We start from the raw sequence: 13,844 nt of genomic DNA, 5'->3' as shown, positions 1-13,844 counted from the left end.
AGCCTACAAAGTAGGTGCTGTACTCCGTTTTGTACCTGAGGCATCCAGGGCTCAGAGAAGATACTAAGTGGTAAACTTGGTATTTGTACTCCAAAGCTTTTCTTTTTACTTTTCAAAACAATGAAGTTTTGGGGAGGATTCTTCCCTGTGGAAAAGGGAAATGCTTTTTTCAGATTGTAGTCCCCCCATGCCCTTTCCAGTTAAGGATTATTGCTGTAGAACACCACTGTTTCATAATGGTGTCAATGCCTGTGAAAAAGCACAAAATTGTGATTTGCTATAAAATAGCCTATATTAACAGAAATTCCTAGTGAACCATTCTTTCTGATAATAAGTAGGTATACGTATAACTGGTTTCATCTTGAGGCTGTTTTTAGCTAGTAATAGTAAGAATTACTGTTTTTCTTTTCTAGCACTGCCAGGTAATTCTTCATGTTGATCCATGATTTTCAATAGTACTGAGGTTTGTGTTCTCTTATATGTCTCTAATCTCTAAAGCCTACTTTCCTATCCATAGTGAAAGACCAAATAAAGGTCAAAAAAGCTGCACATGATCTCACTTTATAGCAAGATATGCCAGAAAATAACAGTGAAAGCTATAAGCAATAATAGCATAGCCAAGGAAAAAAACCTATTTTTTGTCATGGTGAAACATGAGTTCATAAAACTCAGGCCTATAAATTGATTGGAGTTAGAATATACAAAGTAATGGGGTAGATACAAGGTTTCTGTTTCAAAAATGAGAAACTATGCCTTTATCTAACTGGAGAATTTTTAAAAAGGTAACTATATTCTAGAGTAGATTCAGGTTTTAGGTAGTTTGATTTTTATCGTGTCTTTAGTCTTGTAATTGAGCTTTTTAAATGAAATGATTAGGAAGACTAGGCATGGAAGGGCCTGGGGTATTCAAAGGAATAGTTGGCATAGGTTTTTAGTTCATTTTTCTCCTTTAAAGAGCAAGTAGATTGTATTTCTTCAAGGATCCCTGTGGTGGTTTCTGACCCCTTGGTGTAATAGTAAAAATACTACCGATAGCCAACATTGATTTGTTCAGTACATGATTACGTACCAGGTACTCTGCAAGCACATGATGTGTATTCATTCACAAAAAGCCCTATGAAATAGTAGTATTACTTTTATCCCTATTGTCCACATAAGGAAAGTGGTAGATCTCGTCCCCATCAGACATTGCTGGCTTTGGTCTTTTTTTCTCCTTCTAAATTGGCTACTTGAGGCAAACTGTTGGTTCTTACTGATCTGATTAAGCAATTTGGGGTATTTACTTTTTTAAATTATATTTTTACTTTTTAAATTATATTTCTACTTTTATTAATTATATAAAGTCTTGTAGATCTCTCATTTGGTGTACTTAAAGGGATGGAGAGAGGCATTCCATGTGTCATTTCCCTCAAGTTTGGAGGTTTTGGTGTATGTTCCTTCTGGGAATGGGGCAGAGTTGGCCAGGCATATTCTTGTGTGCTTTATTTTTAAATTTTGTTTTGGTGGTGGGGAGGCAGTTAGGTTTATTTAGTATTTATTTATTCTTAGAGGAGGTACTGGGGATTGAACCCATGACCTCATGCATGCTAAGCATGTGCTCTACCACTTGAGCTATACCCTCCTCATGCCAGGAGTATTCTTAGATGTTTTTTTCAGGCTGTTGAGATGGTAAGAATCTTAGACCTTCCGCTCTCCTGGTGGTGGTGGGGCCGGGGGCAGTGGGGAGCACGTTTCTCCCCGAAGGTCTTCAGATCTGCATCTTTCCTGTGGACTACTGTAACGCTTTCATTGGTTCTCCTGCCTCCTGTCTTTCATGTAATTGCTCATGGTTTCCTTCTAAGAGTCACATATGGTTACCATTTACTTGCCATTAAGTGTGGCCAGGATCTGGTAATCATAGTAAATAAAAATCAGGTTAATTTTTATATATTAAGAGGGGACTTTTAAAGTGCGGAGACTTTTGATGTAGAAGATAATTTTAACTCCTTAACCTGGCATATGAGGTCCTCTTTCCAGTCCACTTTCTTCTCCATACCTAATGCTCCACCACACTGGACCACTTTTGTTAATGTTGCTCTGTTCTCTGTTCTTCAGACCTCCCTCTTACCCTCACTTCCAGATACATTCTATTCCTCTGAGTCCCCTCGGCTTAGAGGACAGTGTTATGTTTACAGCACATTGTAGCTTGTGTTGTGGTTGTTCACGACATAATCAGGTTTAGTTCCCTTTCTAGACTTAAAATTTTTTTTGGCTAATCTGCCTACCCTTAGAATGCAGCTGTAGGTAGTGGGCAGTTGGTTAATGTTATTAGGCAGATTAGGCAGTGAACGAATGAAGCATGTCGCCTTAAGGTCTTCAGATTGATTGTGAATGCTTGTATTTTAGCCTTTGTGAAGTTGCCTTATTGAAGCTGAGAATCATCTTAGAAATCTACAGTTGTGAAAAGGGGCTTGTGTCAGTAGATTTATCCATTGTCAGTGGCATCTCTCTGGAAAGCTTGGGAAAACAACCTTGCAGGTCTTTGTATTCTGGTCATCCTCATAGCTTGCAGAGGATACCAGTCTTTTCAAGAGCTTGAAAATGATATGGGACTCAAGTTTGTCCCTTTAAGGCCATCCTGCAGAGTCTACAAAGTTATAGATGTTTCTGGTCATTCTCATGCTTATACCTAGATTTTAATAGTCTAAACGAAATAACACCAGGCTTTTTTGGGTTGTGTTTTGAGGTAGTCAGCTATGAGATCTTAGGTACTAGTTTCCTCCTTTTTTAATTTTCCCCAAGGTAATTGGGAATCACAGAATGGATGATTCAGACTCCCATTAGAAGATTCAGTCTGTCAGCCAGTGTTTCATTGCTTAGATGTCAGGCATTGGATGTGGTGATGAGGGAGACTGGAGAGTGAAGAATGATACCTAGGTTTCTTTCTAGGGTGCCTGGAGGAAGGTGGTTGTATTTACTGAGATGGAGAATACCAAAAGAATCAGTTGTGTGTGAGCGGGGGTTCAGTTCATGTTTATGTATCTGGGAGTGCTTTTTTCATTCAGTAATGTTTTACACGAATTGTGTGTGCTTTTAATGACCACATAGAGTTGTATAACTAAACAGTTCCCTTTGGGTGGTGATTGTACCACTCTTGGTCCTTACCGAGTCTTTTCCTGTAATTATATCTTCAGGTGTAAAAACTGGCAGCTCCTACATGCTAAATGCTGTATACACCTTATCACAAGGTTGGTGGGTACTCCTTTCCCATTTCACAGAGGCATAGAGGTTAATAACTGCTCATAAATGACAGAATCAAACTTTTTAAACAACTGTATTGAGATATACATAACCATAAAGTTCACGTTTCAGTGTACAGATCATTGATTCCTAGCATATTTGTAATTTTGTAATCATCACCGTAATCTTATTTTAGAATATTTTCACCATCTCAAAAAGAAACCTTGTACCCACTAGACACCAGCCTCTAGCCTCCTCCCCACCTCTCCAGCTGAAGGCAGTTAATCTGCTTTAGATTTCCCTATTCTGGACATTTCATATAAATGGGCTCATAAAATATGTGGTCTTTTATGACTGGCTTCTTTCACTTAGTGTTTTTAAGGTTTACCCATATTGTAATATGTATCACTGCTTCATTCTTTTTTTATTGTGAAATAATCTATTGTATAGATAAACCCCAGGACTTGAACCGGGTATCAGGTATGTCTGGTTCTGAGGCTCATGCTGCTGCTCCCATGCCGTTCTTCCTGGACACGTCCCACTACGTTAGATGGTTCTTGAGGCAGCACCTTACATTTGGTGTTTTTCCCTCTTACAGTTCTCTCAGGGCATCTTGTTCACAGTGAGCACTCAAAGTATTTTAATATATAGGCAAGAAACCCAAGCCCTTGTTACTTTATCTAACTCATCGTGGTGGGTTAGAAGAAAGAAGGTGTGAAGTCTCTGTCATAAAGGAGAGTAGAAAACCTAAATACCTTTTTTCTGTGTCTAGGAAGAAGAGGCGGGAAGGATAAAAGATTGCTGGGACAACCAGGAAGCACCTGCGCTCTCCACATGTAGCAATGCCAATATCTTTCGAAGGATAAATGCCATATTGGATAATTCTCTGGATTTCAGTAGAGTCTGCACTACACCCATAAATCGAGGAATTCATGACCATTTGCCAGGTGATTTAGATTTGAAAACTTGGATGTACTAGGCATGCATATACAGAGCTGTTTCTAGGCAGCTTCCTCGTGAAGCCTCTGAAGAATGACCTTGAATCTCTGGCAACACTTGCCCCTTTTGTAGTTTGCCTGTGGATTGGGTCCCCTTCTGGGTGAAGACTGCCTTTGACTATAATACAGAGATCTATTTTATAATGATTTACAGGAAGATTGGATGAAAAAGGATAGGTCAAAGGTTTCAGGACTATTTATACGTACAGTTATAAAGAGAGTCACATTTAGCTACATTTAAAAAGTTTTAAAAAGTATAATATTTTATCTAACCCAATATATGCAAAATATTATGTCAATGTGTAATCAGTATAAAAATATTAATGAGATAGTCTTTTGTTAGTAGTAAGACTTTAAGATCCAATGTCTGCTTTCACATTTATAGCACAGCTCAGTTTGAACTAGCTACGTTTCAGGTGCTCAGTAGCCACATGACTAGTGGCTACTGTACTGGATAATGCAACTCTTGAATATTTTAATTGCTTTTAGACATGAGTGTAAGTCAACAAGCATTCGGTTTTTATGATATTTAGGCTAGTCCGCAGAAGAATGGAGGGAGAAGGCAGCATCTCCTGAGGATGATACTTCACAAGGAGGCTTGGATGTCCTAACAGTGTTTCATAATCTTTTTGTGGGAGTCACACCATATTTTAAGAATGTTGATGGGATATTTTTTGTTTGCATTATTTTAGATGAAAGTGAACATGTTGTTAATTTTTTAAATGGACCTTGAAAATATTTGATAACAACAGAGATTCTCAGAAAAAGGAATGGTAATCGCTGTGTTTTAGTTATGGACTCTTTGATTATTTAGCCTGGCCTTGGAAATAATTCCCACAAAAATGCAGGAACATGTGAACATAAAGTAGCTAAGTGTTTAAGAGAAGGAGGGAGACTGACCTGTGGAATTGTCTAATTTGTTTATTAAATTGTGCTAGAGAGAAAATGAGAGAACGTGGTGGTGGGGGCTGCAGGTGGGTCTTGTCTCTTTTAACTTCCAAAAAAATATACATGTAATTTATTTTCTGGTAATTTGAGTAAGCCATGAGCTAACCTTTATTCTTCTTTAGCTTATGCTGAACTAAAAACTCAGAGAACCTGTTTGGTTCTACATATGTGTTGTTTTTCTCTTTTGAGAAAATTGCATGAATTATATTCAAATAAGAATGACAAGCATCAATGACTTAAATCTCACTGGGTTGCTTCAGACATGCTGGAAACTTTTATGGTGTTTATTTTTCAGCTATGCTAGGTTGTTGACCTGAGTAAAGGAAAAGACCCATGGTCAGTAAGAGAGGAGCTTTGAGGAGTGTATGTTTAGAGTTGGCCAGGGAGCCCAGTGGCCTCACTGGTAAGATGCCAGGCTCTTATGAAAGTGTTACCATTACACTCTGCCCAGGTCAGTGACTAGCCAAACTACAAGGTATAGACTTCTTGGCTTCTTCAGAGCCTTCTCGGGCACACATTCAAAAGGTACAATAGGAAGAGTACCTTGAAGGAATAGGGGGACCTGGGTTCTAAGTTTAACCTTGGGTACTGATAAAGTTGGTAGTTTTTCCACCTGTAGGACAGAATGGTACATACCCCCAAATGCCTCTCAAGGTTCTTCTCCTGGGGCTCAGATGAGGAAGCAGTACTGAAGTTTGAAGGGACATCAAGGGATTGTAGGAGAGGTTCTGGTCAAGATGGCAGGTGTTCTGGGCCCTGTGCACATACCTAGCCCCCACTGTATGGTCAGCTGTCTCCCTGTCCCCACCTGAAATACTGGCTCAGGGCTATGGGCTCTTGGTCCCAAGTGGTAACGGAGCACTGTGTGGCCTACGGCAGAGAGCAGCTTTCCCAGGTCTCCCCAGCAAAAAAAAAACCCACCTTGTGGTTAATGAGGAAGTAAACCTGGGTATGTATTTTCCATGAAATAACCTGAATTTGTAGCTTCTGGTCAAAAGTAATTTTGTTACCTAAGAAGATAATCAGAATTATGAAAACTTAAGAACAAGATTGTTGCAGCATCATAACTAGGGACAATTTGGTGATAACAAAAGCTTAAGTAACCATACAGTGGGATGTTCTGCAGTTATTAAATGTGCTGTTTGTAGGAGACTACTTAATGACATAGACAATCACAGAAACCGAAATGAAAAAACAAAGTACAAAATAGTATATGGTCTTAGGTGTGTATAAATGCACAGAGAAAGACTGGAATAACAAGATGTAAATGTAACAGTGAAGGCATTAGAGATGATTTTTTTGGGGGGGTACTTTTCCCCACTAGTTCTTATTTTAAAAAAACAAAAACAAAACCCATGTTTTATAATAAGAACTTGTTAAAAATGGTGTATTTTGGCACAGTGTTTCACACTGCTGTTTGGATTTTGCATAGATGACAATTAATTTTAATTGCAAAACTTGTTTCATGTAGGTATACCTGACTTTGCAATAGTTACGTACCACTTATTTTTTCCATTTGAACAAATGTTTGAGTCAAGTCACTTGCAAGGCTGTTTGTTAACTGTGACAAAATTTCATTGCATATGGTTTTCAGTAAGAGTAGTAACAGAACTACACACTCAGTTAATAAGGTGTTATTGGAGAAGTGCTGTGACAAGGTCAAAGGAGGGAGAGGCAGTATTGGTTAGGGAACTAGGAAGCACTTTTTGGATAAAGCAGCATTTGAAATAGGCCTTTAAGAAGAGAAAGTTATTTCAGTGTAACTGGAGGTCGAGTAGATTTTTTTCTTGTTGCTTTAAAATTGGCTTTGGGGTCCAACCCTGAGAATGAAGAAGTGTGAAGTGACCGTGGTACAATGTCAGTCCCCAAAAGTGAGGGCTCACTGAGGACTTATCAAGAGGCCACAGAGCTGTTCTTGCTACCACAAACATGATCTCAGCCTTCCCCTGGTCTGTATAAGAAGGCTGCTTTTGGAGGGTAGCATTTGACGTGATTCCATCCCCACTCAGTGGAGCATGTAGGAGAGTAGGGTGGGATGCTGCTTCCTCTGTGAAGCTAGGCAAGGTCTTCTAGGAGAAGCATTTGTGTAGACTGATGATGCTTCCAAGAAAGAAGGCAAGGTTGAGCCCCTTGTTAGACAGCAGACTTGCTCTCTGTCCTTGACTGAGTAGAGATGAAAGAGAAATTGGAAGGTGATGCCAGGCAGGAAGAGGAGGAGAGTAGCTGAAGCTGTCTTAATGCCTACCGGTTGACATGCAGGGAAGTTGTGACTTTCTGTGGTTCAGGGGAAGTCATATAAGGCCTGAGCTTTGGGGCTAGTATCCCACCAAGAAGGCCCTTGTTGTGTGTGGGGTGGTAGGTGTTGGGATGGTGCTGGAAGGTTAGGCCAGAGCTAGGTCCCTTTCCCAAGCAGCCGTGTGGAGAGGATGTACACAGTCTTCATGAGAGGGATGCCTGCCACCTAGAGGGCCCTTTCCACACTCCCTAATCCTTTAAGCCATAATCTGTTCAACTCTGTGAGGAAGGAAGGAAGGAAATCGGCTGTAAATGGAAATGTGATTAAAGCATAAATGAACTGAGTTTTTATTAAGTGTCTGTACAGTGTGAAAATTGGTAAGATGACCTTAAGGGAGGGATAGGTAGAGAGATCTGAGTATATAATATGGCTAGGGGCAGTGACTGGAGGGAGACATTTCATGTTAACTCAGAGATGAGACTTCTCCGTAACCATTTAAAATAGCTTGAAAGCTTATAAAAGGGATAGATTAGCCAAAGTAGTTCAAAGTAAGTAAGATGTGGGACTGAAATGCTGATTCAGATTTTTTTGTTTAAGTATAATAAACATACAGAAAAGTAACGTAAGTAAAGAGCTCACACTTTGTCAAACTGAACACAAGCATGCACCCAGCACCCAGATCTAGGTGAACTGCTGACTTTTAATTTAGGACCAAAGAATTGTATAGTTGTAGCTTGATATATTGAATTTCTGACCGAGATGGTTTCCTTTTTTATTCTGGGGCATCATTAAACAGTATCATCACTAAATTATCTGAAAAGCTATTCTGAAATAAACTTTAATATATTCAGTCCCAGCTAACAGGAGACAGTTCAAATTACTCTTGGGAAGTCCTGTTTCCCACAAAATAAATTTTTGTGGAAGCTTAATATATGGCTTTAACAGTTAAGTGATTAAAAATTTAACTTTTTATCAAAGTGTAACATGCAGGAAAGTATGTAAGTGATAAATATGCAGATTCAATGAATTTTCACATTCTGAACACATTGTGTATGTCCACTTAACTACAAAGGCAATAGACCAGAAGCCCCCTGGTGACCCTGCAGCCTCTTCACTAGTGAAGGGTACACCACCATGCTGATTTTTAAATGCATAAATTTTTTACCTGTTTTGGAGTTGCTATAAATAGAGTCATAAATGTGTACTCTTCAGCTATGAGATTCATCCATATTGCAGCCAGTGGTTGTAGATCATTTGTTCCCATTGCTGTACAGTATTCTGTTGTATGAATGTGCCGAGCTTATTCACTGCTGTTAATAGGCATTTGAGGCCATTATGAGTAGTGCTGCTATGAACATGTCTTTTGGTGAATTTATTTCTCTTGGGTGTACTCCTAGCAGAGAGAATATTGGCTTACAGGGTATGTGTGATTTCAGCATTAATAGATGCTGTCAGTTTTTCACAGGGATTGCACCAGTTTATACTTGTGACAGTGTCAGATGATTTGGGTTGTTCTACAGCCTCACCAATAATTGGTACTGTCTTTTTCACCTTGGCCATTTTGGTGAGTGTATGACGGCATCTCTATTGCGGTTTTAATTTTCATTTCCCTGATGTCTCAGGAAGTTGAGCACCTTTTCATGTTTGTTGACCTTTGGATATCCTATTTCCTGAAGTGCCTCTTTAGGTCTTACACTCATTTTCTTTAGGGTTATGATTTATTGCAGTTTTGATGTGTGTGTACATATTTAGACTTCAGTCACTTTCATTGGTTTTTTAGATTATCATTTTTGTTTCATTTTTGAACTGATTTTCTTGACTTTTCTAAATTAAGTGTAGCATACGTGTCCAGGAATTTGCTGAAATCACTGTACACTGTAAGTCATGGAGTAAACATCTATGTAACTACTACTTACATTACCAGTACCCCAAAAGTTCCCCATGTTTTCCCTAATGATCACATCTCCCTTTCCCCAGATTTAACCATTATCTTTCTGTGCTTTTCTATATATAGTTTATCCACATGCAAATATCCCTATATAACTATTTAAATTTTGAACTGGTGGATTATTTTCATTATGACTGTGGGCTGTTGGTTTTCAAGGTTACTGCAGAGCTAGGGAGGAGGAGACAGGAAGAGTGCAAGATAAAGGCCACAAAGAATAGTTTTTTTGCCAGGATTCTGCTGTTTTGTCTTTGTGTTTTAAATAAATGTTCCTGATTACTGCAAGCCTTTGTTTAATTTCCAGAGGCCCAGAAAAATCTGTTCTGACACATTTTGCCAGTGTTCTCCCTGGTTTTATGGAGGAAAGAATTTTCACAGGTCCTTATTCTGCTGTTTCACTGATACCATCCTGATCATAAACTTTCAGTCTTTCTAATACTTGCACCAAAGTCTACATGTTTCCTTCTTAGCATGGGTTTAAGTGCATTCTATGATTTGTGATAAATTTTTAATTATCATTCAGTTAAAAATATTTTCTAATTTCCATTGGATGCTGTGTTGACCCCTGAAGAAATAGGTGGTTTAACTTTAAAACATTTAGAACTTTTTTTCATCTTTTTATAGTGGAATTTTATCTAAATTCTCCTATGATCATAGAATATCTTCCATGTGATTTTAGTCTTTGAAAGTTGTTGAGACTTTCTTTATGCCCTACTTTGTCAAATGTTCTGTGTATACTTCTGAAGAAGGTGTGTTGAGCACATGTTGGATGGAGTATTCTGTTTATGTCAGTTAGGTCAAGTTTGTTAATTTTATGTTTCAGATCCTTTTTATTTTTATTTTATTTTTTTTAGTCTGTCAGTTAACCGAGAGAGAAATGTGTTAAAACCACTCGCTTTTGTTACAGTCTTGTCTATCTCTCCTTTTAGATGTGCTGATTTTTTTTTCTTTATAGATTTTTGTAGACTGTTAAATTTTAAGATTATGTCCTCTTGTGAATTGGTCCCTTTGTACTTACGAAATGCTCTTGTTTATCTCATGTTTTTGCCTTAACGTTATTTTGATATTTGTATAGTTACACCAGCTTTCCTTAATTATTTTTGGCATGGTGTATCTTTTCTTGTATTTTTCAACCTGTCAGCAACCTTGTATTTTTAAGACATGACTTTGGTAATCAGCATATAGTTAAGATTTTGATTTTAACTCATTCTGCCAGTATGTGTCTTAATTGCAGTTTTTTTTTTAAAGCATGTAGTTGAACTATTAACATACTTATGCTTAAATCTATCATCTTTATTAGGTCTTCTCTTAGTCCTTCATGTTCTGTGTCCTTTTGGATAAATCAAGTACTCTTTATTCAAAGTTACTCCTATTGTTCGGTTAAACATCCTTTTACTGTTCTTTTTGTGGCTATCCTAGAAATTACAACATATATCTTAGACTTACTACCACAAATTAGTGCTTTTATCACTTCTGGAAAATGCAAGGACCTTACAGAACTCCAGTTACTCTGTCTCCACAGCTTTCATACTTGGCATTTTAACTGTATATTTTTAAATCCCAGGAGGAATTATTTTATATAAACATTATTTACTTAGTCTTGCTCACAGGTATCCTCTTTTTGTTGCTCTTCTTTGCTGAATTTCTATGCTTCCATGTGAGTTCATTTTCCTTCTGCCTGAGGAACATTTTTAGTGTTTTCTTTAGTGTGAATGTAGTGGTAATGAATTCTTTAATTTTCCCTGAAGATGTTTTTATTTCACCTTTATTTCTTAGAATGTACTTGCTGGTTACAGAATTCTTGCTTGGCATTTATCATTCCACTCTATATATTGTTTATCTTCAGGGTCTCGAGGTTTTGTTGACAAATCAGTCTCTTTTTTGAAATTTCTTGTCTGTCTCTTACTCTTTGTTTTAATTTTCCCTATTAGTATATTAGTCTTTTCTGCTGTTTCACTCTTAGTCTACACATGATATCTTTGTTGTTCTTGCTTGCGAGTTCTTGGGATTCTTATATGCATCGATTTGTATCTGTTAGTACTCAGTTTACAGCCATTATCTCTTCATGTATTTCCTCTGCTTCATTTTTATCTCTTCTTATTCAGTGAGTCTATTTAAACATTTATTCTACTGTCTCATTCTGTCCTTCTCTCATTCTCTGTTTGGTATTTTCCTTTTGTTGTTGTTTTCTCCCCTTCATGTGGGATATTTTTATCCTATATTCTAGTTTACTTCTTTTCCTGTACTCTGCCTCATTTGATGCTAAACTCCACCTTTGAGATTTTAATTTCCAATATCTTGGCAGAGGTTTGGAGCCCTGGTTTCATTCTGGTTCATTTTCACCCTGAGGTACCACAGGGGTTGTAGGTCAGTAGATGCAGTGGCCTGTTAGACCCCCTGCTGTGCATGCTTTGAATCTCGACTTCCCTCCCTTTGCCTCTTCAGGCTTTAGAACCAAAACCCCAGATTGCTGACTGGCAGATACTTTCATAAGGTCCGTGACTTTGGTACTCTGGTATTTTGCTTTCTCTTCTGGGTGTTTGCTTTTTGTCAGAATCAGACTGGTAGGTCTTTCTTGTCTTCTGAGATCTAAGATGATGTCTCTCTTTTTTATTAATTGAAGATTTTTTATTTTGGGGGAAGCAGGTTAATCTGAATCACCTTGTCAGCCATTACTGGAAATGAAGCTTAAATGACTTAAAATTTTATTTAACCCTTATTTTAATTCTCCTCTAGGCTAGTACCTATTGTGAAGAGAAGTGAGATAGTACATGTGAAGAGCTTAGGAAGTGTCCAGTTGAGTGGTAGTGAGTAGTTTTTTCAATTTTACTTCATTTTTCAACATATTTTGTCCTCCTGCTTAGTATAATTCTGAAAAAACTACTTTGTCTTTTCACCTCAATATGATGTTTTCTAGCTCTTTCTTTTCTACCATTCAGACCACATATTGGTTTTACTTACATAATCAAATTTTAACTTTCAGTGTCCCCAGTTGATAGTCTGTTATCTTCCTAGGCATACAGTATTTATTTTAAAATCTTGTTCTTGGCTTTATTATCCTTTATTCCCTCAAGATTTTATGCTAAGACTGCTGCGTCATTGAATCTGTTGGTTTTCTGAAAATACTTGGTTAATACTGGTTGTAATTTGTATTTTTAAGTGACCTTTGTATTTGAGATTGCCTGAAAGCTTGTGTGCAGATACTAAATAAGTTTACTCCAGCCTGACTTCAGAATGAGAATACTTTGTAGGTCATATTGGATACTTCTATAGAGTGATCTTAGCAGCTATTGATGATCACTACCTAGATGCATTAATTTATTAGGGATTGCCAAATAGCAGTTCTCTAATTCTCAAGCGTTCGTGTATTAATGGATACACTTTTACAAAAGTAAACTTACTTTCATCAGCTATTCGGTTAACCTGAAGAATAGAACACTTAGTAAAGGCAGATAAATGCATGATTATTTTTCTGTATTTTCTTTCATAGTGTTGAGCTTATTCTCCAGAATTCTTCAGAGCTGACCAGTAAATTGTTTTTCAGTGTCAGTGTGGATTCATGGGTTTAGTGTGTTTGATGTGTCTTGATCCATTGCAGTCATCCTCTTCTGTTCACGTTGTCTGATCTTCGAACAGTTGAGCCTCTTCACACCCAGTAGGATGGATGTGAGGGAAAAAAAACAGGCAGTAACAGTTGTTGAAAAACCAGAACTCTTACACATTGCTAATGTAAAATACAGCTGCTTTGAAAAACAGTTTGGCAGCTACTCAGAAGGTTAAATGTAGAGTTACTGTATGACCCACAGATTTGTTCCTAGGAGTACACCTAAGAGAAATGAAAGCAGTGTCCACGCAAGACTTGTGCATGAATGTTTATAACCACATTTTTTCATAGTACCCAAAATGTGGAAACAGTTCAGATGTCTGTCAGTTGATAAGTAGATAAACAAAATGTGCTATAGCCATACAGTGGAATAGTTGGCAGTAAAAAGGAATGAAGACCTGTTTCATGCTAAAACACGTTAAAACTATAAACAATATGCTAAAGTGAAAAAAGCTAGTTAAGGACAGCATATTACATCATTCCACTTATATGAGATGCCCAGAATAGGCAAGTCTGTAGGTACAGAAAGTAGATTAGTGGGTTGCTTAGGGCTGAGAGAGGTAGGAGGGAGTGGAGGTGACAGCCGAAGGGAATGGGTTTCTTTTTTGAGGTGATGGAATGTTCTAAATTTAATTGTGATAATTGCACAACTCTGTGGAAGTACTAAAAACCATTGAATTGTATGCTTTTAATGGGTGGATAAGTGACCAAGGAGAAAAGATACTTGCAATACACAACAGAAGGTTAACTTTCTTAAATTACAGAGTATTCTTATGAATTAATGAAACTAACAACCCCGTAAAAATGGTTAAAACATATATGAAGAGGCAGTTCTTTCAGTCAACATATTATAAACTGTTTTAGGTGCTGTGAATACAGATGTGAACAGATGTG

The 13,844-nt window shown here is 37.6% G+C and overlaps 1 protein-coding gene across 8 annotated transcripts in view; it reads left to right on the top strand.

Annotated features, from left to right (window-relative positions):
• Window positions 1-13,844, top strand: part of CPEB1 (cytoplasmic polyadenylation element binding protein 1) — a 67,393-nt gene that overhangs the window by 11,262 nt on the left and 42,287 nt on the right. For 6 of the 8 annotated variants that reach the window (XM_045516749.2, XM_045516750.2, XM_074353939.1 and 3 more), the window contains exon 2: window positions 3,992-4,166. The exons of the other annotated variants lie outside the window; for them this stretch is intronic. Coding sequence is in view for 3 of the 6 variants with exons in the window: in XM_074353939.1 (XP_074210040.1) it covers window positions 3,992-4,166 (175 nt within the window). In the remaining 3 variants the exon portion in view is untranslated. The remainder of the gene's footprint in view (window positions 1-3,991; window positions 4,167-13,844) is intronic. 8 annotated transcript variants of the gene reach the window in all.

Source organism: Camelus bactrianus, chromosome 27 (genome assembly GCF_048773025.1).
Source record: "Camelus bactrianus isolate YW-2024 breed Bactrian camel chromosome 27, ASM4877302v1, whole genome shotgun sequence".
NCBI lineage: Eukaryota > Metazoa > Chordata > Mammalia > Artiodactyla > Camelidae > Camelus > Camelus bactrianus.
This window is presented reverse-complemented; position numbering and strand designations above follow the sequence as displayed.